Source organism: Trachurus japonicus, chromosome 10 (assembly GCF_045865225.1).
Source record: "Trachurus japonicus isolate A0001 chromosome 10, Traja_1.0".
Taxonomy (NCBI): Eukaryota; Metazoa; Chordata; class Actinopteri; order Carangiformes; family Carangidae; genus Trachurus; species Trachurus japonicus.
Genome location: NC_140916.1, coordinates 20092140 through 20117095, shown reverse-complemented (window position 1 = coordinate 20117095; position 24956 = coordinate 20092140). Strand labels below are relative to the sequence as shown.

Genomic DNA, 24956 nt, shown 5'->3' with positions numbered 1-24956 from the left:
TCAGCTAACAACCATTACCTGTCTGACTTTTAACGCCGACACAGATCAGCACTTGCAGCCCCCCTGCTTCTCAAGCCAGTTACATAAAAAGTCTGGAGGAGGATGTGGACATTTGAGCAAATATTTGAAAAACCGAACAGGAAAATCCTACAGTGACTGTTGAACATCTCACTGTGGGACCACAGGCATTAATATCCTGCTTTAACAACCTCAACTCCAGTTTTTTTCCCCTTTGTAGCCAGGCAGTAGGATTTACTCCCTCTCAGGAGCTATAAATTGGTGTTTTCAGTTCATGTTGTAGGTTGAAGAGGAGGTCAAGGCTCTTTCTAGACCCTTTCTTTGTTTTTTAATGTTCTTAAAAGAAAATATCAACACAGGCCAAACATGATGGGCGGCAGAAAACAAAAAAAAATTCTCTACCAGAAATCCAAGAGGACACTCATAAAGCCACTTATAAATATGCAGAGGCAAAATTACCCATCAGATATTAAACATATTTTACCAGTGATACAATTATCGCCTCCTAATACAAAACTTTCTGCTCCCTCATGTCACATCAGAACTGCAGCTGCCCTCCACCACATGCAATTTCTTTCCATTTATGTGAATCGGTAATAAGTGCTTCAAATGATGTATTCTCTTCCATTAACATAATTATGTGTATTCATATTGAAAATCAGGCCTTCATGAAACTGGCTTTGTACACTGAAACAGGAGAGGGCTTTCCCCAGACTACTGCCACAAACCTGGAGGCACAGTATTTTCTGGAGCATCGTTGTCATTTTGAGCTGTAGCCCCTTCAATGCCCTCGAGGCCTGAAACAGCTCCAGACCCCCAAAAAATCACAGAGGTATGGAGATGCTTCCAGCCTGAACCTCAGACTTTGAGTATGGTGCTCTCTAGTGGCTGAAGGAAGGAAGTCCAACCTCTGACAAAATAGCTCTTGTCTCTCACAGATATACACACACCATAAAGCAATTTGCTGCATACATGGAGGGTGCATTGTGATCCCAGAGCATCAGCTGTGCTGTGGATCACAGGGTATAGTATCATAGTGCATACTGAGTCATGAGCCTGCAACCAAACAGAAGAAACCAGACTGCAGATTTTAAAGTGCTGGTGGGAAGACGGGATGAAGAGAGAGGATAGAAATAGAGAGAGGGAGCGATGGAGTGAGAAAGAAAAAAAAGGATAAGAGGGCGAGTTATCCTGGGCCAACCCTCCCCTCGCCTTTCCACTACACGCTTTATCCATTACCACCGAGAGAGACAGCCACTGAAAGTTTCTCAATCCTCTGAGACGGAGGAGGAGGGAGGAGGTTCTCTCTTTCTTTCTCTATCACACACACACACACACACACACACACACACACACACACACACACACACACACAGGAGCAAGGGAGGAGGAGAGAGGAAGGGTGTGAAGGATGGATGCTGTGTATGAAGGAGACTATAGCATCACTTGGAGGATGATGATAAAGAGAACAGGGTTAGAGAAAGACAGCGCTGCATGGGGAGAGAGAAATGAGTGGAAAAAAAACTAACATAACACGACTTGGTGAGTCTGAGCGAGTGAAGTGAGATCAGGCCTTTTACACGGATGCTATTTTAAAACTCCATTTTCACCCAGTCCCTTAACAGCTGATTACACATGTCAGGAGCAGACAGCTCCTCAGACTGCAAACCTCCACCACTCTTCTCTTCTTCACATTCATTGTGTGACACATCTCCAATATGAATCTCCCAAAGTCTCACAGCTCTCAGCGCTTTAACATTTAGAAGTGAGGAGAGAATTTCACAAGACCTTTATGCAGCTCTTATGATCTCCAGTGTATGTTAAGCTCATATAGGAATGTGTGCAAAGGCAAATATGCATACATATTTCATACATACGAGATCCATGTGTGTATGTTACATCAGCATTAATGTATCCAGTGTACAGGCTTTGTGTGAATGTTTGAAGTTGTTGCTCCATGGGTTAATGGAAACCCTAAGGGGCCCATATCAATGAGAGCTTAGCTTGTCCCCGCCATTAGCGGCTGCGCTAGCCTCAGCACACTGTCAGCTCACTGGTGAAAGCTTAAGACGATGGGACATTGCCAAATGGCTGAACGTCCCATGGGGTCCTCAGAAATGGAAACATGGAGCAATGAGCATAATTATGGTGTTTTGAATACAGTTTGTGCAAATATGCATCAAATAATAATGAGGCTGATTCTGCCTTCGGATGATTCATTAAAAGTCCTTATTCAGCTTCTAACTGCAGCCTATGTGCATGGTGTGTATGTCTGTAGATTCACATGCTTGTTCTTGTTTACATCTCAGTTGGATCAAACAGAAAGCACCTTAAGCAAAACAATAAAGAAGAAAGATATTTATGATCTCCACCCACCTGTCGTGGTCTCGGCCAACGCCCCACACTCTGATGCTGCTGATTGGCTGGGAGTGGAGCAGGCTGCGATCATCTGGGTCAACCAGGGTTAACATGCGGTCTTGCAGCACCAGCAGCATCCCTTTACCCTGTGAGACCGCAAGCATTAACTACTGGCAACAATCCACTCACACACATGGATGGAGCCAAAATCTCTCTGTGGTTGGATCTCTTCCACCTCACAGAGATGCAAACTGTCTCTGTTGACACACTGACCTCTCCCCAGACGCCGGCTGAGTCTCGTATGTCCCTCCTGCAGTAGGACAGCTGTCTGATACAGTGGTGGACGGCCACACTGCTTCTCCCCTCACACAGGTCCTGTTCTGCCATCTCCACCCAGCCAAGAGATCGCACAGGAAATGACTGGGAAGAAATATGAGAGAAATTTGTTGTCACACAGGATTACTAAAACAAAGCTGCTTCAACTCAATAAACCTTCTTTCTGTCTTCTATAGGATAATTCAGTTTTTCTTTAGCACCTCAGGTAATGATGGGTGAAATTTCACAACAGAGCAAACATGACTGCAGTAGGTCTAAAAGGAAAGGTAACAGCCAGGCAAGATTATTGGAAACCTCTTACATGTATGTATTATGGAATAAACAATTACTGTACCTTCATTGATAAAGAACTATTTTTATTTTGGGGGGAAAGGTCAGTATACTCATCACTGTTAAAATTAGTCTTAGTTGCACAAAAGAACTTTGTTCATGAATTAGGCCAGAACTGATTGTTTCTTCCAAGTACATTTGACTAATCCGTGGGTTAATTTAGAGTCTTTTTTATCCTTTTAATCCTGTCAGACTTCTTTAGTAATATCTCCACTGCCCCAGATCTCAATGTTTCACTTGGTAAGTACAATATTACTACCAAAGAGACAACATACAAGTTGTCCTACAGTACATCACAGTTTAACCTTGACACCTCATTATCCAACAAATACTCACCCTTAAACTTCATTTTAATTCTGATCCTGTAACCCCTGTAAAAATGAAATACACACACAGCACTGCACACACAGCACCGCACAAAATTTTCCTCTTAAAGTTTAATTTTCCTGAGCGCAGTATGAAGTTAAAGCTACTGTACCATCACAAGCCATAACGGAGAGAGGTTTGATTGAGGAAGACAACTCATGAAATATGAAAGACTGTGTGTGTGTGTGTGTGTGTGTGTGTGTGTGTGTGTGTGTGTGTGTGTGTGTGTGTGTGTGTGTGTGTGTGTGTGTGTGTGTGTGTGGAGCGCCTGAGGCCAGCAGCTATTACCATCTTCTTTCCTCTCACCCTCTACCACAGCAAGGAACTCTTTTTTTCTTTTTGAGGAAAAAACCTCAGGATAAATTCCTCAAGCCCATAACAGTGAAAGGCAAACACATCATCATCATCATGACCATCCCTCTCTCTCTTCCACTGAACATAATACTCTCTCTTGTTTTTCACACAAGATTACAGTAGCTATATCTAAATTCCCACATCTACCTCTGTATTGTGTTTCTAGGTTCCTCTGTAGCTTTTCTTTCACTTGAATTTTAATATTAAACAACTTCTACGTCTAATTTTCTGTTTTGTTTGGCTCATCTTTGATAAAGTAAAAATCACAATCAAACAGGGAGCACACGTCTTCCGTCGTTTTTCATGGGGATGACATTTGCCTTTATTTTCTTCTTACAACTAAATCCATTAATGTGGATATGTAATGTAAATTATTATTATTGCTCATTGTTGCCAATGCCATTTTTTTCTCAAAAAAAAGAAAAAATTATAACCAAAGAGACATTTTCTTTCTCAGATCAAAATCCAACTTGTACTTTCCCTGTGAACTCAGTATTTCTACATCCCATCCCTCCACATGAAAAACTAATTTGCCTGTGAAAATGTTCAATATGACGCAGTTCACACTGCGACCAGTGAGTGGCACTGCAACAAACACAAAGAGATGGAGAGTGAGGAAGGATAGGATGCCAGTGAGCAGGTTCATCACGTCATTGCAAACAAAGCCCGGTGACTTCCCCTCATTAACAAAGACACAGTTTAAAGGTCAAACTGGTGCATCAGAGAAATGCTCAGTTTTTATGTACGATGCCAGAAATCAGCTGGTTGCTTAAGTGATAATATTTTGAATCCTCACCTAGGTAGTTTTGGACCTTTGTCTATAATTACAACTACCTGACTGCTCATCACACAATGGGGGCAAAACAAATGATCATGAAATAGTATGAAAAAGGTGCCTTCTGTTATATAAGGTCTTTAAATTAGTAAAAGTATATAATCAATAGCAATGAATACTTATGACTTTGTCCAGGCAGATGTTTGTTATTGGTCACAGTGCTATTTCAGACAGAATTGTTTAGTATGTTGGGGTTTTTTTTTGGACTTAGTCAAGTCATGAAGTTGTGGAAAGTAATTGAGACTATGAAATACATTTTAAATCACCAATGGTTCAGAACCACACTTTCAAAACAGGTCACAGATACACACGATTAGCCACAACATTTAAATAAATGGTTTTAGTGTAATGGCTGGGTGTGATGGGTGTGTGTTATCGTTGTGATCTTACCATTGCCTCTGGATTGGAGTAACTATTGTTGAGGTCCACTGTCTCTAACTGGGCCGGAGGGCTGCAGGAAACATCAGACATTATAGGTTAACAAATATGCGCTGTTATGTCATATTTCATGTGAAAGAGCATCGTGGCGCACAAAATAGAATATGTCAGTGTGTATTACTTGAGTTTGAGCGAAGCATAGCGGAGGGTGGCCCCTTCAAACGCCTTCAGACTGGGATCTGGATAGACTGGATAGTCCTTCAGCTCCTGGAGCAAAACAGAGAGACAGACCGAGGCCGAAAAAAGAGATGAAAGAACTGTCAGGTTCTGATGTTGACTTTTCCAATTTCATTGAATTCATTTGCTTTGTAATAGCTGAAAAAGAGAACACTCATTTTAACTCAATATGAGAGATATGCATCTTTGTTGAATATGTTCTTCACACGGGCATGGACAGATATTACTGTTTGCTCATTTCAATTTAATAAGTGCAGCAGTGACAGCAGAGATAAATCGATAACACCATCAAGGTTTTAGGAAAGAATCCAGGTCTATGCCTAGTGTTACACAGATGAGCTAAAGTTAATAAAGTGACTGAGATGTGTGATTTATACACAAAAGCTGGACAAGAACTGACAGATTTTGTAACTATGATTGTTAAAAAAAAAAAAAAAACTCAACAACAGTCAAGGAAAAAAATTATGTCAGATGAAAACTGAATGATGAAAACTTTAAAATATGTATAACTGAAAATGAGAACAAGGGAGATCATATTAACATATAAATGTGTCTATCTGTCTTACGTTGGCTATGCAGGTGGTGTTGGTGAGATTTGGTCCAGAAGAGGTGACATCATTTGATGGGGTGGAGGAGGAGGGGGGGGAGGGGGAGGGGGAGGAGCCAGAAGGGGAGGGGACGGGCTCCACCGAGCTGTCAGATATCAGACTGCTGGGGCGCTGTGAGAGAGAGAGAGAGAGAGAGAGAGAGAGAGAGAGAGAGAGATGCAGCATGAGAGAAGCCCAGACGGTCAGAGACAGACAGACAGACAGACAGAGGAAAGTGGTTAAATATTGGATTTTGAAAAATATTTCCATTAGAATTTCACAAAAACAATTTTAATTCCATTTATTATCGTTTTTATAAATAGCTCACTGAGACCATGAGAGATAGGTATGTCTCTGCTAAGTACAGCATTACATGGAGATATAAACGCCTCAAGTTGAGTAAGGATGAATTGTTTTTAACCAATGATGTGTAAAGCAGATCTGTGAGAAATAAAGGCATGATTGCTTTTCTTCAGATCTTTTTTTTTTTTATATACCTACCTGGGTAAAAGTCTTTCTTTACTTGACGGTTGTCAGGAATACTAATCTTTATAGGACACTGAATATTTAGCCTTGGATAAATAAGAGACGATGTTACATTTTAATATAAAGGCCTGGTGCAATTATTATTAATATTGAACATATTCAATATATGGACATTAAACAACCCTCATATTTAATTAAAACACAGTTTGAACCTGGACATAATAGCCTCATGTGTTAAGTATATGAACATGTTTCATCACAAAGTGTGTTAGATCAATCAATCCTCTGACCTCGTTGGGTGGCTTGAGGGAGTCCTGTGATTGCTCTTGTGGGTCACGTTCAGCGTCTGGCTCGTTGTTAGGAGAGGCGTGTTGGTTGCCGGAGGCGACAGGTCGGTGGTACTGCGTGGTGCCAGTGGGGATGTGCCAGAAATAAACCTCTGATGAATCTGAGATCTCCCGCCAGCCTGGAGGTAGGTCCCCCTCACTCCATACATCTGCTGATGGATGAGAGCGACACGTAAACACATATTGCACACGAGTGCATCACACAAACACATACATATGTATGGAACCGCACACAGGAGCTGCACACAGGCAGCCTCTGCAAAAAGACCACAACGCATACAACATATGGACATACAAAAGGCCACACACACAGGGTAAAATTTCAGAGATGGTCAGTCTGTCCCTACTTAGTTTCAGTTGTCATAGCAACTCCGGGGCTCATCCCCTGTAGTAAGATCCAATGGGCAACAGCCTCTCCCTCTTCCTCTCTCCTGATTCCCGTCTCCCCTGTCTGCTTTCTGATGTCTCTCTCCATTATCCACATATTCTCCAACTACAGCTCTGTCACACATACCTGCCAATCATCACTTGCTAAATACATCCCTGCTTTTCTCTCTTTCCTTCTCCCTTTCTTTTTCACACCCTGCTCTCTGCAGTATCCTATCCTTCTGTCCGTCCTAATCACTCTCTGCGCCATAAGGGGGCTCACAGGGGCCTTAAAGGTTCCAGCAGTATTACTGGAGTGACTTGCTTGCTTAAGAAGAGGCTTTTGGTAAATTTCCAGATCAGACAGTCTGTAGGAGGTAGAAAGAGGGAGGGAGAGAAAGAAGGAATGAAAGGAGGGTGTAATAAAAAAATATGATTAAAGGCTGACACAGATATGCTAATCTTATTAAAAAGGAAATATCAGATGGGCAGACGAACACACACATCTCCAACCTGTCTCTTGTGGAGTCTGTGGAGAAGGCGTCTCCTGTGACAGCGTGGTCCAGCTCGAGTCTTCGTCCTCGGATGGCGTGTCGGGGGTCAGGTCCATCCTTAGACCGACTTTAGGGAGCCCCGTCTCTGTTTCAGGCTCTGGCAGGACAGGAGGGGCTCGAGTTCGGGTCGGGGTGCTCCTCTCTGCAGCTCGGGTCTGTCTAGGGGAGGAGGGAGGGTACTGTTGCAAGAACTGGTTCTCATTGTTGGGGTGCAGCTCCACTTTGATCACCCGGGGCTGGGAGCTGCGAGGGGGCTTCGCAGGACTGCGAGGACTCGCCTGGACCTGGACGCAGAGCTCCTCCCTGGCCGGGGCCGGGGCCGGGGCCGGGGTCTGCAGCTGGCTGTGGCTGTCTGGGACCCACTCTGGACTGTTGGTGGACGAGGAGGAAGTGGAGGAGAGTGGGGCCTCCACCACAACTGGTAGCAGGGGTTGTCTTGTTGTCGGTGTGGGGTCATCTTCCTCCTCCTCTTCCTCCTCCTCCACTACCGGCGCCACCTCTTCCTTCTCGTCCTGAGGGTTCTGCTTGCAGACGGGCTTCTCCTCCTTCTGACTCTCCCTCTCCTTGGCCGGGCTCGCCTGATCCTTCTCTGGAGAAGACTGCTGCTGCTTCTTCTCCCCCTTGTCCTCCTTGTTTCCCCAGTTGAAATCCAGGTCCCAGCCTTTCCCGTGATACTCCAAGAAGCTCTTGGTCCTTCTGCGGAACGGGGGCTGCTGTGAGTTGTCTTTCCCAAATTCCAGCCAGTCAGCGGTGGGGTTATTGATGAGATCGTTGTGTATTTTGCCCTCTGTGTTGGCCCTGCTCAGCTCCAGCTGCTGGCTCTCAGCCCGTCTCTGCATGTTGGCCCCGTTCTTGGCCAGCTTGGGGTTGGTTGCATTAAACAGCGAGGAGGAGGAAGAGGAGGAGTAGAGGGCTGAGCTGGAGGAGGACTTGGTGGGGAGGCCTCTTCCTCGGGTCACAGGTTGGTTTTTAGAGGCCAAGTTGTCACTGATGCCCATGGCGCTCCGCACACTGGTCATCGTGTACCTCTGACGGCTCTTTGGCAAAGTGGCAGAACTTCCGGTTTCCATGGATTCCTTGATGACATCACGCCCAAGCAGCTGGTTGTATGACGAACGAAGGCTGAGGGAGGTGGGCGGGGTGGAGGATGACCCGCCGCGATTGGCCAAACCCACGTTGGAGGGCGAGGAGCCAGAGCGGGAGAGTGGAGGGGTTTGTACTGACATCATGGCTGACTGGGAGTAGACTGCTGTGATAGAGCTGATGAGAAGACAAATACAGTGTTAAAAACACTTAACTGTACTGTGATACTGTATATATTTTTACTCTGATATATTCTGATTCAAAGACTTGAGAGAACACAAAATAATATATGAACCATATTTTTTCTTCTTTCATAAACACATAACATAACATAACCTGCATTTACAACAAGCATAATTTGGATGCCTTTTTTAAGGCTTGTAACCTGAGATGTGTGTATGTGTGTGTGTGTGTGTGTGTACACTAAGGAGCTTGGGAAATTCATTGATCACTGCCTCACTTCCTATTTTTTCGCTGACTCAGTCAGAGTACAATAATACTCTTCCTCCTAGTGGTAACAAGGCCTATTATCCCAAGCTGGCTAATGGTTGGTCACAGTGTTAGTACTGTATTAGCTATGCCTGAGGGTTGTCCTGAAATTACTACATTGCCAAATATAATACAGTGTTGTTTTACCTTTTTTTGTCACTTAATTTACTCATTTTAACTATTCATTTGCATTTATCTTATTTAAAAAATAAACATAAAGCTGATAAAACACTGCACAATCCCAGAGAATGTTATTGATACAATTATGTTCAGATATTTCTCTGGGTTTATACATGAGATTTCTCTGTTGAAGTGCCAGTCAATACTGCATCAAAGTCATGAAGTCATGAGTTGTATCTATGATAATGGTTGTGAGTCAGAGCCTCGATGTGTTCATCCAGGACTGACACTGAGAGCTGGGGCTGAGCTGCAGGCCTGGTCCTTGGGGAGGGAAAGTGGCAGCCTGCTCCTGCTAACTGGCTAACCATGTCTCTTTTATCTCTGGGCGGATCGGCTTTGTGATGCCGAACAACACAAACAGATGAGTAGCGACAAAGTGAATGTCAGAGAATCATCTTAAGATGTGCCACACGCACGTGTTACATCACTGTCATTTCGGTTTCTGACCGATCTAATTAGGCTGCGACCCTGTGGAAAGCTGGCAAACAACAAATACAGGTGGAAGAACATGCCCAGGCACGCAAGCCTAATGTATAAACACCCTTCCACCCAATGAGTTACACAAACCTCAAACAATGCTGCAGTCATCACCAGCACCTTTTCTAAGAAACATGGAAAACACAAACGCAGCAGATTTGAAAGCACGACAAGATCTTGGGAAAAGACAGAGACAGGATTTTTTGCAGAGTGCTGAATCCCTGGGCAGTGCACTTTGCTCATGCAGGGCCCCTATCCGCTCACTGTCGTGTCGTCGCCCTGTCACCGAGCCAGACAACCACAACAACCTGTTTGTGCTGAATCTGCACTCACACTCCGGGCCTGTGACCTAGACACAAACAGTGTCAACAGGTACAAACTACCTGCACTCAACCCTCCAGTCCCATCAGAATATCAACAAAGCTTATCGCTGTATTGTGAATATGTAAATACCTTGTAAAGCTAGTTTCCCTTTATTGTGTTTTTCTGGACTACATTCATCTGCAGGCTCCAATGAATTTTCAATCTAAAAGTCTGATTGTGTCAAAATTGCATGATGAAAAACTGACATTTGGGACATACACATTTTTCACCAGACAGCTACAAATTGTGCTTTGAGCCACTGAAGCTGAAAATCGCAGCAAATATGTTGCATGACTCAGAGGACGAATTACACACCATGACACAACCCCCCAAAAAACTGACAAGGAGTGATGTGCAAACAGCATTTCAACTCAATATTGTCTATTATGACCAAGTTGTGCACAAACTGTATGATCCATGGGCCTTGGTGGAGGCCTTTCCTCTCTCTACTCCACACACACAGCCAGGCTTCCACCATCAGTTTAACAAAGTGGGGCAAAAGGAGGATGCGAGGAGAGTGGGGAGGAGAGCAGCTGGGTCATTAGAGGGAGAAAGCAAGGAGAATGACACAGCAGTTTGCAGGACAGTCACCACACTGTGGCGGTTAAACTGTTGTCCTCAATAAATCTCTTGTGCTCTGTAACAGCAGAGGTCATTCATGGGATGTGGGAGGTTTTAGCAGCTGGTCACAGGATGGCAGCAACATGTACACTAAACAATTATAATTCATTGAGAAATCTTCCTGCTCCTTTAATGCTGCAATACCAGCTTTGCAATAAAATTAACAATCATAGTGATGTAAGTGAGAAAGCAAGCACTGGACTTTACAGAGGATGAGACATGTCCACAGACAAATCTGTTCTTATTTTTGAATATAAAACAAGATCCATATCTGCACTGGCACTGTCTCCTCACAATGTTTAAAGAGCAGAGTGAAGGTCACCTAAAGAAAAAAAAATCAAATTTTTATCACTTGACAACAATAATCTTTGCTCCATAAATTCATCATCAAATAATTCCCCGACAGAGACCTTGGCCTGTCAGAGGAAACAGTCGTTTAGATGAGGTTATACTCACTGTTAATAGCAACTCTGAGCAGCAGCGGCTGCTTCACAAATGAAATGCAACAGATGAAAGCACGAGCAGGGGAGAAAATCAACTTGAAAAAGTCGATGATGTCATGGGTGGAGTATCCTAGCGCCTCGATTCTTGCTGCCTCCTCAACAAACTCCCTCATATATCTGAGCCAGACAGATCTGTAACAGCCTTAAATCATCTTTACATCTATCATGACGCCGAGCAGGCCTATAGGTGGAGTTGCCAACATTGCAGAAGCGGAGCCGTCGATAAGTGAAACAACAGCGGTAAATCTTCAGCATCCTGTCCTTCTCCCTCCAGCCCCGTCACCACCACCGCCGCCGCACTGGGAGGGGAGCGCATCCCAACGAGAGCATCTATTTACATCCACTCACCGCTTCGGTCAGCCTCCGGGCTTCTGCGCCTCCGCTCCCACGACGACACACACTCGCACGCACGCACGCACACACACGCGCTCCCTGTAACACACACACACACTTGAGTGAGCAGGGGCCGAGGTCGACAGCCGCTTATAAGAGCCAGTCCGCCCGTATGAAGCTGCAGCAGCCGGCCCGCCCGTATCGGGATCACATCACAACATCATCTGCCCTCCCAGCCCCGGTGCTCGGTGCTCGGTGCTCGCTGCTCGCTGGCGGAGAAGCTGCGCTTTCTCTCTGCGCCAGAGGATCCCGGAGCGGCGCGGCGCTGTGGAGCTCTCCGCCCAGCTCGGCCAATCAGAGCCGCGGACGCAGGACGCTCGGCGCACGGGAGGAGACGCAACCATAATAAATCTACCGGTGTTATTTTGCAACTCAGGTAATGAAATCACACATCATCGGAGTATTACGTCATTCGGTGGTCGGGAGAAATATGAATGGTTTACAGTGGTGCACATGCCAGTCTGAGAAAACACAGGCAGGTGTGGTTCCCTCCACATGAATACTGCATGAGGTCTGACTCAGAGATCCTCAAACTGTAAAGTTATTTCCACAAATTAAATGATTCTTAAAAAGTAACCAGACATCTATAGAATAGATTTTCATAATTATTTATTATGATTATTGTGCGTTTAACAGTAGAACATATTCCTCTTAGTGCATCTTATGTCACTTTGGCAGGTGGGTGGTTCAGATGAACACATTATCAAAAAACATAATTGTTCCTTGTTTATCATTGACCCATTTCACCTTAGAAACAGTGTTATTCAAACCAGTGACCACCTGATATTCTCAACTCACCCAAAGGCACCAGGTCATTTACAGACCATTGACATAACTTATATTAAAGGGAAGCTAAGAAAGAGAACCTGCACTGCATAGACATAGTAGAAAACCCTCCATCTCTAATTCTGCACAACATACAGTCACATCCTGTGGACACAGCTCTTTAAGAGTATTATAAAAATAACAACAAAAATATCACAATATATTAACATGCAACACTCACATACATGACCATGTATAAAATTCAGAGCTCACAATATGTACAGTCCTAAAAGACCTTGACCTCTCTCCTCTAGTGAAAAACATTCCCACTGTGAGTTACATTCCTCAGTTTGGCCTGTGACAGCTCTGGGTTACCCAATCCCCACAGTCCACTGGCAGCTTCCTCCCTCTGTGCTGTGTGGATGGAGGTGAAGAGGTGTGGACGACAGCACTGGGTTGGGACTCAGGTTTCCGGTGCTCCAGGAGTGAGGCAGGAGGGGAAGCGTGGTGGGGGGACCGGTGGGGGGAGAGACACAACTGGCCAGAGGGGAGAACGGCTGCTGGAGCCAATAGCTGGCTACGGAGAAAGAGGGGGCTGAACGGATGGAGCGCAACACTGCATCCTCTGCTAAGGAGAAGAGTGGGACAGAGGAAGAACCAATCAATTTAAAAGTTTATCCAAGGCAGTGTAAAATAAGCATAAAAAGTCAGAGACTGGTGCAAATGGCTGTCTAACAGTGTATTTGTGCCTACCCCTTCCGCGTGTGTTATTAGGAGGCGTCAGTAAACTCTGAGCCTGCTTGTTGCCTGCGCGAGCTGCGCGTTTGTAGTATTCAACTGCTCTTCTCATGTTCTGCTGCACCCCAAAGCCGCTCTCGTAACACTGACCCAGGAACAGCAGAGCGGTGTCATCCTGAGCACAGCAACAAACAAATCTTGAGTAACAATCATCTAAATGAACAAGAGCTTGACTTTGTGCAAAGACAAATAGGAAACCATCATATTACACATTACATACTGACACTGGGAGCTGAAATAGACACAGAAGTATGAGTAGAGAGGAGAACATGCCACATGAAAACATTCACACAGTCACTGGCAGTATTACAGGCTTCCTACACATTAGAAATTTCAAAATTCCATACTTTTTCCAGACCCTAATTTCCAGACTTCTCAGTCAAATAAATTAAAATAATTTGTGACATTTGAGTAATTACATGTGTATCATGTAAATAAATTATGCAATTAATCGTTTGTTTTCATTATTCTGGATTTGTATGCCATTATGTAACCAAATAATTTACAGGGTATTGTAGCTAGGTACAATAGCACATACAAAATAATTAATTCAAATAACTTCAGATAAGACCAAATCCAGATAATATAAATATATTTCTATACAATAATCTCCATTTTCCATACTTTTCCAGACCTGGAAATGTGTAAAATCAAATTCCATACTTTTCCATACTTGCATAGGAACCATGGAATTACTTTAACACATTGTAGAAAATAGGAGAGCTTCTAAGATAAATAAGATGTTAATGTCCACAATCTACCGAGCGCAGAGTGACTTGTATATCACATTTGGAAGCAGTGATGAAGTCTCAGATGTAAAGCCATTGATAAAACTCTGGAAACATCTAGAAGGGAACTCACCCCACGCTCTGCTGCCATCTTCAGGTATTTGACAGCCTTGCTCCCGTCTCTCACCGGCTCCTGAGAGAAGACGGACGCAAGGCAGACCTGAGCCTAGAGAGGGAGGTCAACAAAAGAGCAAAAGTGTGGTGTTAGTACTATAATGGCACCAAAACATCTGCTTATACTATAGGATTCCTGAGTAATGAGATAATGGTTCATGAGCATAATCATAAATTCATTACAAGCACATCTGATGATCAGATCAAACCTAATAGTTTAATTCAATTGTTCTGAGGAACAGAGATTCAAGTCCCAGAGCACATCTTACTGGTTATGTTATACACTGAATAAGGAGCTGATAATTGCATTGAGCGATGTTGCATGAAAGTGGGTAAGATCCGAAAATATTCCATAGAGATGTTCTGAAAATCCTGCTGAGACAAGGCAGCGAGAGACATCTTGGTTTCGCTCTCTGATTCTCTGATTTATACATTTTCTCTCTAAATTAAGCTGAGAATAAATTTGTGGTTACATAAGAAACTGCTGTAAATTACTAAAATGACAGCACAGCAACAAGATCAGATTACTATGGTAAATGAATGCAGGGAAATTATTTAGTAAGCACTGCTCTACGTAGGAGAAGCAGGCAAATGGGAATTCACATTCTTTTATATTATGCAGTTCTCTAACAGAAAACCGGCAGTAAACATACAACATAACTATGAAAGGTTTTCATAATTTAGTCCCAACTTGTACCTTGGTGAGTCCAGCTGCCGCTGCTTGTTCCAACAGGTCAATAGCTGTGTTCAGCTCCTCTAAACTCTGATGCCCCCTGCTGGTCAGAAGCAGCTTAGCATAGCGATACTGAGCTTGTGTGTGACCGCCAACAGCTGCCTGCAAGTAGTAACTCAGAGCCTGGGAAGTAAACATAAAAGAACAAGATTAAAGATTATGAATTCAAAAAACGATGAAGCACTCAGGAAGATCAAGTGTGCTGCCTGGATGATCACCTTCTCTGTGTCCTTGTCGACTCCTCTGCCTTTCTCATAGCACACACCCACGTTAAACTGGGCTTTGTTGTAACCCTGCTCAGCTGCAGCGAGAAAACAGGTGAAAGCTTGCTCGTAGTTGTCACTCTTGACACTTTCTATACCTGCCATAAACAGACAGATGAAGATATTAGCAAAGGACAGACAAATATAGACAAAAATACATTCTGAAACAAAAAGTGAGAGCACAGGATATACGTATGGTTGGTTTATACAAGACTGTCATGAGTAGAGATTAAAGTGTGTAAAGTGTCTGGTGTGGCAGTAAATCCTTGCCAATGATGTTGAGGATAACAGGGATGCTGCCGTCTCCAGCATGTTGGAGGTTCAGTGTTGCTCCTGCCAGCCTCTCCTCCTCAGACAATACATCCTGGAAACACAGTGGAGGAGAGAAAAACAACAGTACAGATTAGATAAGGAGTCTGTCAGTGCTTTCCAAGATTAAAGAAAAAAACCCCTTACAATAAACTTCAAAACAAGTAAAGGAAGAAGGACCTTGTCATCAGTGTCGTTTGTCTCAGCGTTGTCTTGGTTTGCATCATTCTGCAGATGATGGGATGCTGACAGAAGTGATTCATCTGAGTGTGGAAAGAAAAAAGTATTATTTCCTGCTAAAGTAAAAAAAAAAAAAAAAAAAAAAATACTACCACTACTTTCAACTGTGACTGACACATTGCACTGGACATACCGTGTTTAGGTGAATCCTGGCTGAGCAGCGCCCCCTGGTGGTCAGAGACTGAGCTGTCAGCACTGAGATGCTCACTGCTGCTGTGAAGACTGGCATCATCTGGACCACTGCTGCTGCTGCTCTGGGCTACAGGCTGATCACAGCTCTGTCTCTCTGGCACCCCCTGTAGGCACAACACAGTCCTGCTTCTGGGCAGGACGTCACGCCTTGATACTGTACAAGTCAGAGAGAGAGGCAACAAAACATAGTCAGAATTCGTTCCTAAAAGCAAGTTTTACGTGAGATGGTCAAATTTCTGTTCAGGAAAATATTGGTGATGGTTTTCACGAGTTGTTATGAAAGAGATGAACTATCAGTGGGTTTACTGATTATTGATTGGTTATATTGAGGCTATAAGGACTCACAGTTCTCTAGCAGGATGTGGTATCCACACTTCTGCAGTAAGGAGTGGGCTGTCCGCGATCCAGAGGTCGGACTGGGGTCCGGGCCCGAGGAGAACTGAGAGTGGATCTTCCTGCAGATCTGCATAAACAGGACTGCTGCTGCTCCCTGTGGAGAAACATCAGCATCACTGTCTGGTCATGGTAATAAGGACGAGCAGCGATACTAAAAGTACCAACATACAGTTGTTAGTTTGAGTGTTTACATGCACACACACCAAATATGGAAAAATAAATAAATACATCAGGTTAAAAGGAAATCTGACAATGCACTTACATTGTAAATACCAGGTAATTGTAAAATCTATATGATGAGCTCATGATGATCTCATTCTGAATGATGATTCAGATGATGATTGATGATTGTTTCACTTTGTAATTGTGGGTGATAAAGCAGTGGCTGTATTAAACTGTTAGGAATATAACACATTTTTCTCATTGATGAAATACCATAAAAACCAAATGTATAATGTATTGAATTTTTCATAGTGTTGGGTGAAATGAGACACCCATCCTATGCATTTTGTTCAGAATAATGTGTGATCTATGGAGGATTTTGTATGAACATGTTTCATGGTGCATTCAAACCCTTTGTCTAATGAGAACAGACAAATTATGTTTTCCTTGTAACAGTTTGTGATGAACCGATCACACTGAAAACGCAACAGTGCACCAGTTAATACTGTATCTCACATACAGTATTAACTGGTGCACTGTTGCGTTTCCAGAGTGTTCCGGTTGTGTATTTGCATTTGAAAAATGTGACAACAACAAACATACCCATCCCACAGCATCCAGTACTGTGTAATGAGGAAGCTGAGCGTAGCCAAACCCAGAGGTCTTCTGTTTCTTGCGTCTCTCTCCATCCTGCTGCCTCTGAGAGCTGAGAGAAAAACAGCACAAAGTAAATCTCACGGTGACGTGTCTTTCTCCATTTACAGTCTGCCGTATTAAGGCATCACAGAAATACTGTTCAAAGCAGATGGCTTTGTTTTCGTTCCCTTGACTAACCCTGTTGACACACACCAGATGCCACTGGATGATGCAACCAGCTGAAAATGTGGCAGCAATTGTGCTGCAAGGAGCGTGCGGGTTCAAAGAGGGGGTACAGGAACAAACAAGGGTTGGGATGAGGACAGCCTATGAGTTCTGACCTTAATTCAAAGGGTCTCTTTTTTATTAGCTGATAGTATGGATGGTAGTTTGAAGGAAAAGAAGTCTGAGATCAAAGTGAGAGGCTCAAGGCTGTTCCTCTTTTTTCCCGAGTCTTGTGTTGTCAGTCAGAGGAACAAAAAGCAAAGGACGGGGGAGGATGTTACCTGCTGTCAGAGGTGTTTCGGGAGGTGGAGAGGACAGATGAACTGTTGATGACCTCGTCCTCCACATGGTGGTTCTGTGGCAGTCGCAGGGTCGTGCTGCCATGGCACCGATGGAGAACTGACGAAAAACAACAGAAATGAGACTGTTCAAACTTCAGGGAGAGACAGGAGGCTGAACTCCCTCAGAACTGTCCCACATCCAAAACATGCTCCACGATTCATAGGGAATTTCCTGGAGAGAACTATGCACAGGAAAAACATCACCAGACACAGGACTTTCATTTTAAGTAGTTTCTTAGATAAACTGTCGGACTCCAAAAGACCTTTATAAAGAAAATTGTGTGAATATTAATGTATTATTCATTTCTTACTGGAAAATGTCACCTGTATCGCTGTACAAAGACTAAACGTCTCTGATAAATAACTAAATAACTCAAAAGTTAACTAAAATAACCTGCTCATTTTAAAAAGGAAATTACTATATCCTTTCAGGAAACAAGACAACTAGAACTCAGTTTATTTGTGGGGATTATGGGAACCTATAGCGTTTTTCAACCTTAAGGCCAGGACCCCACGTGGGATCACCTGGAATTCATTTGGGGTCGCCTGAAATGTCTAATGATTGATATTAAAAAATGACTGATAATTTTTTTTGAACTAATTATTATTCTTTTTAAAATTATGATTAAAACACCACACACAATATTAAACAACTGTATTCTATACTTTCACTTTCTCGGATATAAATCGAGTTCAAATAAAATGCAGCATATCGAAATATCTGAGCTGGTGCATCTTGATTGATGGCCATGTGACTGCACGTCACCAGACATTTTTTTTGTTTGTTTGTTTTTTTAAGTATATTTTTTTGGCGTTTTTGCCTTTATTTGATAGTGCACAGTGAGATAGACAGGAAAGGGGGAGGCAGAGAGAGGGGGAATGACATGCAGGAAAGGTCTGCCCGACGTGGGATTCGAACCGGGGACGCCTGCGTTGAGGACTGTAGCCTCTATTAACCACTGCGCCACGCACCGCCCCACGTCACCAGACATTTGTGATGTCAAAATGTCATGAGCCAAAAAAGGTTGGGAACCACTGCCATAGTGTCAAGTGTCGCAGCTCCCACTGTTTGTAACTCGCTCCCTTCTGAAATCTGCCACGCCCCAACCCTGGACTCTTTTACATCAGCCCTCAAGACTCTGCTTTTCTCCTTGGCCTTTCCAAATTAGTCATTTTGTTCTCTCTTTTATTCATTTTTTATTCTTATTTTATGTTATTTATTTATCCACTGTAAAGTGACCCTGAGTTTCTTTGAAAGGCACTATATAAATTGAAGTTATTATTATTAGGCTAGTATGTAAAATAAAGGCGCAGTGTCAAAGTAGGGCTGCACAATTAATCGAATTTTAATCACGATCACGATTTTGGCTGCCACGATTAAATTAAGATGATCGTCACGATTATTAACATGTAAAAAAACGGGCTGTGCTGCATATCAAATCAAGCGCTTTCTCAACCAATAGTCCGCCAACCACCAGGGGGCGAACGAGAGGTCAGGGCTCCATGAAGCTGCCTAACTAACAAGCGAGCGCATCCTCCCTTTACATGTTGTTTACAGTCCAGAGTGTGTGTCCCGGCCGGTCAGTCGGCACCTTCAGATGCTGCTGTACTGTGTCACCTTCTGCGCCCGGTGTTACGTCTCACTCCTAGACTGTATGGATCTCACTCTGAAGTGAGAGTGAGACGATGTCGGCAGCAGACGGTGACAGTACAGACATGACGTGTGTCTGTGTCTGGTCAGTCAGCAGCACCTCAGGCTGTCTACTGTCGCCGTCTCGCTCTGGATCGGATCGAGGTCGGGCTGCGGGGTGGTCTCAAAGCTGGACCGAGACCCCGTCACCCCACGCGGCCGTTTTGGTGTTAATTACATACGTCGTGTAAATAAAACGTTCCGACCGTGATCATAACGGCCGGTAACGGCGATCTATGGCCGTTTTGGTGGCAGCACAGTTGAGCCTGGCCGACCTGCTGGACGCTGCCTGTGTGAAAACACTTGGTCTGTTCATTAAATGATTTTAATTCGTTCCAAATTGCTGCTGAACCGTCCGTGCTGTGCTTCGGTCCATGCTGGACAGACTCTTGCCCACACATCTCTGTGTATCATTGATGGCAAAAATTAAGTTTTACCTATAGCCTACTTTGAAATTACATTTCAGAGCCTGTACTTTCTTACTTTTATTTGAGTAAAGGAGTTGAATCAGCAGCTACTTCTACCAGATTTATTTTTTATTTTTTGTTTTTTACACAAGTATCTGTACGCTACTGTACAGAATGACACCTCTGCACTCTGCAATGGCATTTATTTTTCGCTAGCCCTTTGTCTTGGGTAAATTTTATTTTAGGCTATTATTTATTTTTATTTTACGTTTTATTTTGAACTGAAAGCCTTGTTCACATAGCCTATTGTTTGTTTCAAATAGAAAGTGCAATAAAAACATGTTTTATCTAACATAATGTATAATCGTGATTAATAATCGTGATTTCAATATCGACAAAAATAATCGTGATTATCATTTTGGCCATAATCGTGCAGTCCATGTCAAAGTCCATACATTTGATACTATCAACAGGATTGTATACCTTTACCTTATGAAAATGCATTTTACAGAGGCGGCAAGTTCCCAGATAATTAATTACTGACATGGATTAAAACACTCTTCTTAGCGCTGCAGTATTTAGCTACATCTCTGCTGCAGTGGAGTTCATGTGAGCACTGCTGACCTACTGTATTTGGATCAGAGAAATCACATAATGAATAGGCTATTTGCTTTTTTTGATAAGACTATCTTTTGTTTGCTCATGCACATAATTAAGCAATAAGAGAGAAGAGTTACAGAAATGCCTTATGTTTGGCAAATTATTTGGAGTATTTGATGTTGATGTAGATTATTAAAAATGCATTCACTTCATAAAGCATGACATTGCTTTCCATAAGATGGTGGTGTAAAGCTGCTTTTAACTATAAGAAACATCTATATCAGAGTGGTTAACATCCTTGCTATTCTATAAAAGCTACATTTACTATAGCCTATAACTTGATATGATGTATTTATCACATAATACATGCCATCAATTTACAGCAGGGTTTCTTTTAGACATGCACAACACCACACTTAATGTAATTCAAAACTCATTTCACCATCAAAGCAGCCAAATTATCCAAAAATTAATTTCAATAATAATTTATATATGGACTACAATGATTTCTTATTGTGCAATAGTTTTTATGGCCACCAGCCAGGTTATGTGAAGATAATCCCTGAGTGATTATTATGAATTTAATGGACGTAGATGAGAACAGCATAGGTTTACAGGTTACCTAAATGTAATCATTTAGTCAAGAGGCCTTTAAGAAATATTATGTTAGACTTAACACCCTGTGATCTTTTCTTAAGTAAAGTGACATACTTTTCAAAGCCTACAGACGTGCAGACATGCATCCTGTTTATAACACGAATTAAACTGCATAGCAGGTGTTTCATTCAAGTAATGTATGCGTTAACATGTGTCATCATTATAAATTATGTGTACAGCAGCTTTACGACTCGGTTGGTGACAGGGAAAAATCCAGAAACCGACAGCGCCTGGAGTCCTGGACCAAAATAAACCCAGCAGCACCGTCGGCCTCAGCTCTTCACCAGCCAGGCAGCGTGAAGCGACAGGAGTGTTTACCACATTTCTCTCACCTCTTCCGATAAAACCCTGGACTCTCCACATGGTTCTTCTCGTGCAGCAGCTTTAACAGGCGACTTCACTTCGAGGGGACATGTCTGGACTCGTCCGGCGGGTCGTCCGGGGCCACCGGTGACCGCGGCGCTAACTTTCACTTCAGCACCGACAGTCGAGCTGCTGTAATGTCACGAGACCAGCCGGAAGTGCAGCGGCGGCAGAAGTGACGCAATAGAGAAAGCGGCTGACGACGTCATACCGCCGGTGTGCGGCCAAGGTGGGAACTACAACCATGGTCGTCTATAATATGACTACCATGGATGTATTGATGACTACAACCACACACAGCGACATAAACCAGACCGGTGCTGATAGATGAGGCAGGGTAGGTGGTGTCACTGCTTTTTCTGCTACACTAAAATATAACAAAGTTAATCAAAGTTGTTTATGAGCGAAAATGAAAATGTTGGTTTAGTTTTGCTGGTTTACATTTGTATTTATTTGGGGCTGTGTGAATACGTCATTTATAGCTTAGGTGGCCTGAACATTGTTGGGTATCTCCTGGACAATTAGCATAAAGACATAGCCTGTAAAATATATATTTATGTCAGCAATTCCATTAACCCTCTATTGCATGAAATATTACTAAGGCATGGTAAAAAATGTTTTGCATGTTTTTATTACTTAAAATTGTCTAAATAACAGAAATATAAAAAAAAATCTTAAATTTTTTGTAAAGGGGGGGTCGTTGGTAAAATGTTGCCATATGGCAACAATATGCAATCGTGGAAAGTCCCATAAAATCAACATTTTTGACCAAAAACTAATTTTATTTAAAGCAACACTCAACAAATCCATCTCATACTCAACCAAAACCAACAAACAAACATTTATACAGTAAAAACATTGTATAATTTCAACAGTAACCTAAAATGTCTGAGAACCTGGAACCTGGAACCCGTCTCAATGAAGTACATTGAATCACTCATTTCATGTCATTTCATTCAGTTATCTAGAAGATATAAGTGCAAGTCCATTTAGATAATATGTTACAAAATACCTTTAATCACAAAATATGAAAAAATATAATGTTTTTACCTTTTAAAATATAAGAAAAGGTTGTAAACATAGGTTCATGCTATGTAAGTCAATGGGACTCCACTGCGTTGAATGCACCAGGAATTTTCCATATTTGCATACTGTTGCCATATGGCAACAATTGTATTTTGGTATATTACAAAAATACTATTACATCAAAACTGAATTAAATTAAAATTAAATTACTTTCCCCAGATAGTGATTTCAATTTTTTATTTGATGAAAATGTTCCAAAATTATGAATAAAAGACAGTCTTCGGGAGCCCCGCACAGTGATGTTTACATGGCACATGTCCATGAGCAAAAGGGACTGGCAAACAGGATATCTTGGTCATTTGACCTCATAAATTGTATGTCCTTCAAAGTAAAAGCCCCCTTTTCACACCTAACTGTAAAAACAAAAAAAAATATCATAGCTTTTTAGAAAAATGAAGATAAAGTAATTGTTGCCATATGGCAACACTATGCAATAGAGGGTTAAAGGACAGATTATTCCTCCATTTCCTTATCTAACTCATACTGGGTCGTGCAATATTATTAGTAGATTGGCATGTTTGGATTAGACTTTTTTTTTATTCAGCCAAAGTTATAATATCGATAGATACGCTTTTCCCACTTTTTAGTCGTAGTTAGTAGGCTAGCCTAAACCTGAGGATAATGACATTGGCTGCAAACATATTATGTTCTGTTTTCTATTTTATTAGGCTGGTTTTATTTTCTTTGTGCAAAGGGGATGATAGTTGAGTGACACATTCATAGAGCTTTTAAAAAGGAAAATAAAATGTCCATCCAACAAGTGTTAAGTGTTTGGCCACCAATGACACGAACAATGGGCACTGTTACATTCAAGTGCCTCAGTAAGCCATGCCAGTGTGACAGTGAGCCAGCATGCAGCTCAGTGTGATTCAGCAATCATTAATTTTATTATTCTGTTTTTCATACTGTGACATGTCCTCCATGAAAAAGACCTAGGCTATGTCTTGGGAATTTATCAGATATGATAACACATTTATGGAACTATAGGTGCACATCTGAAAGGGTATTACTGTACAGTAAATATAAAACCTACATCAAAGTGTGCTACAGGGCTTTCAGCAGACAGTGAACTAAACTGGGTTTAAAATTACATCAAGAATGTGAAGATGAGGCCAAAGTAAGCAGTAAATGTAAGAGTATTAACTCACAGATGGAGACTTATTTCTATGCCACAATATACCCTGCTTTTAAATACAGGCTCACAGGCACATATTTAGAGATTCAGGCTGCATGAAAAGGTATTTTGAAAATGCCATTTCAAATCCAAGGCACAGTTTGCAATTCGACAGCTTCATGTTGCAGAGATGCTAAAATATGAATACCTGAAGGAATATGGACTGAATTCCACAATGCTTATAATCAATAATTTGTAGAGATTCAGCTTCGGAAGGCTGTATTTTATTTTTCATTTTTTTCTACATGAATTAGGCATGGGAGCACTAGGCTTTATGGTGCTCTAATTAAAAGCCCAATGAAAAATTTACTACCAATCTGCCATTAATTCTCAGACTTCTCACATCAGTAGCTACCATACCTCCAATCCACAGTCTCTCTGAGAACACATGCATGTTTGTTACATCTAGTTAAACTTTCTCAGGATTAGAGTGCCAGCTCAGGTCTTAGTGTAAATGTGTAATAGGCAGGGAGCTGGAGGAGTGAATAAAAAAACTGTGCTTTAATCAGAAGGGTGGATGCTGATAAAATGAATTCTTAATAAGCAATGCATGTGGCAGATAAATTAATCAATCTACCATTCATAGGTTCAGGGGGTTGCCTTAGTCAACTATCCAGAGCTCATCAGTCACTCTGCAGGACGGCTTCACTTCTCTCTGCTTTGCCCGTGGGTCAACCAGTGACGCACGCCGTGACACTTACTGGAATAACACACTCTTCCAGTCAGACGAGGCTAAACAGGGGGCTGGAGGGAGGAGATTTGCTGTTGTGAAGTTAGATTAAACTTGGAATTCACTTCTTGACCAGTTTCCATGGTGACACAGTCATCATGACTTTCACTTACCATCCTCCTCAGGCAAATAAGTCTGGCCTGCAGTAATTTGTAATGTTAGCAAGATCTCTGCGCTGCCAAATAATGTTTGCTTGACTCGCCTGGGGCCAAATTTGTCTGGGCAATATGGAAAACACTGAGTCGAGCTGGAAACTGGGTCCCGCTAGACTTGACTAATTGAGCAGTTTGTTTTTATCCATGTTTCAGCTTCTACTCAAGGTTTCAAGTTTGAGAAATTTAAAGCAGGGAGGGGATTTAATAATTCCTAAGCAATTCAGAAATCTCAATTGTACCCTTTTCTTTTGCATTTTACTCCAAGTTTACGACTTTCTGACTGCCAGCCTCTTCACAAAGAAATGTGTTTCTAAGCACTGGCTGCAAACACAGCGACAGAGCTGATGGTTTTTAGAGGCAGGAGTGAAAAGTAACCAAGTGCATTTACTCAAGTATTTTACTTCTTCACAGTTTTAAAGCTTCCAGTATTTTCACAGGAGGCTGTTTTCTATATTCATCTGCATTTAATCT

At 42.4% G+C, this 24956-nt stretch overlaps 2 protein-coding genes across 7 annotated transcripts in view; both read right to left on the bottom strand.

The window, feature by feature from the left end:
• Positions 1–12082, bottom strand: part of apbb2a (amyloid beta (A4) precursor protein-binding, family B, member 2a) — a 38870-nt gene extending 26788 nt beyond the window's left edge. The window contains exons 1-8 of one of the 5 annotated variants that reach the window (XM_085789892.1): positions 11617–12082; positions 7512–8812; positions 6576–6784; positions 5779–5931; positions 5157–5242; positions 4988–5048; positions 2650–2796; positions 2395–2522 (exon numbers count right to left, since the gene is read on the bottom strand). In XM_085789892.1, the coding sequence (XP_085646018.1) occupies positions 2395–2522; positions 2650–2796; positions 4988–5048; positions 5157–5242; positions 5779–5931; positions 6576–6784; positions 7512–8781 (2054 nt within the window). In that variant the 5' untranslated portion in view covers positions 8782–8812; positions 11617–12082. Of the gene's footprint in view, positions 1–2394; positions 2523–2649; positions 2797–4987; positions 5049–5156; positions 5243–5778; positions 5932–6575; positions 6785–7511; positions 8813–9871 lie in introns of all 5 variants that reach the window. The other 4 variants (XM_085789895.1, XM_085789893.1, XM_085789894.1 and 1 more) reach the window with 4 other exon arrangements.
• A 171-nt stretch (positions 12083–12253) lies between these two features.
• On the bottom strand, positions 12254–21500 carry dele1 (DAP3 binding cell death enhancer 1). Of its 2 annotated transcripts, none has more exons than XM_085789899.1 (12): positions 21310–21500; positions 17564–17681; positions 17025–17127; positions 16209–16353; positions 15805–16017; positions 15612–15694; positions 15393–15486; positions 15078–15220; positions 14824–14982; positions 14086–14178; positions 13180–13339; positions 12254–13054 (listed from the first exon to the last, which is right to left on the bottom strand). In XM_085789899.1, the coding sequence occupies exons 1-12, from the start codon at positions 21338–21340 to the stop codon at positions 12798–12800; spliced, it is 1599 nt and encodes a 532-aa protein (XP_085646025.1). In that variant the 5' UTR covers positions 21341–21500; the 3' UTR covers positions 12254–12797. The 2 variants fall into 2 exon arrangements, with proteins under 2 accessions (XP_085646025.1, XP_085646026.1); XM_085789900.1 differs by having other exon boundaries at positions 12254–13051; positions 21310–21499.
• Positions 21501–24956: the final 3456 nt, after the last annotated feature.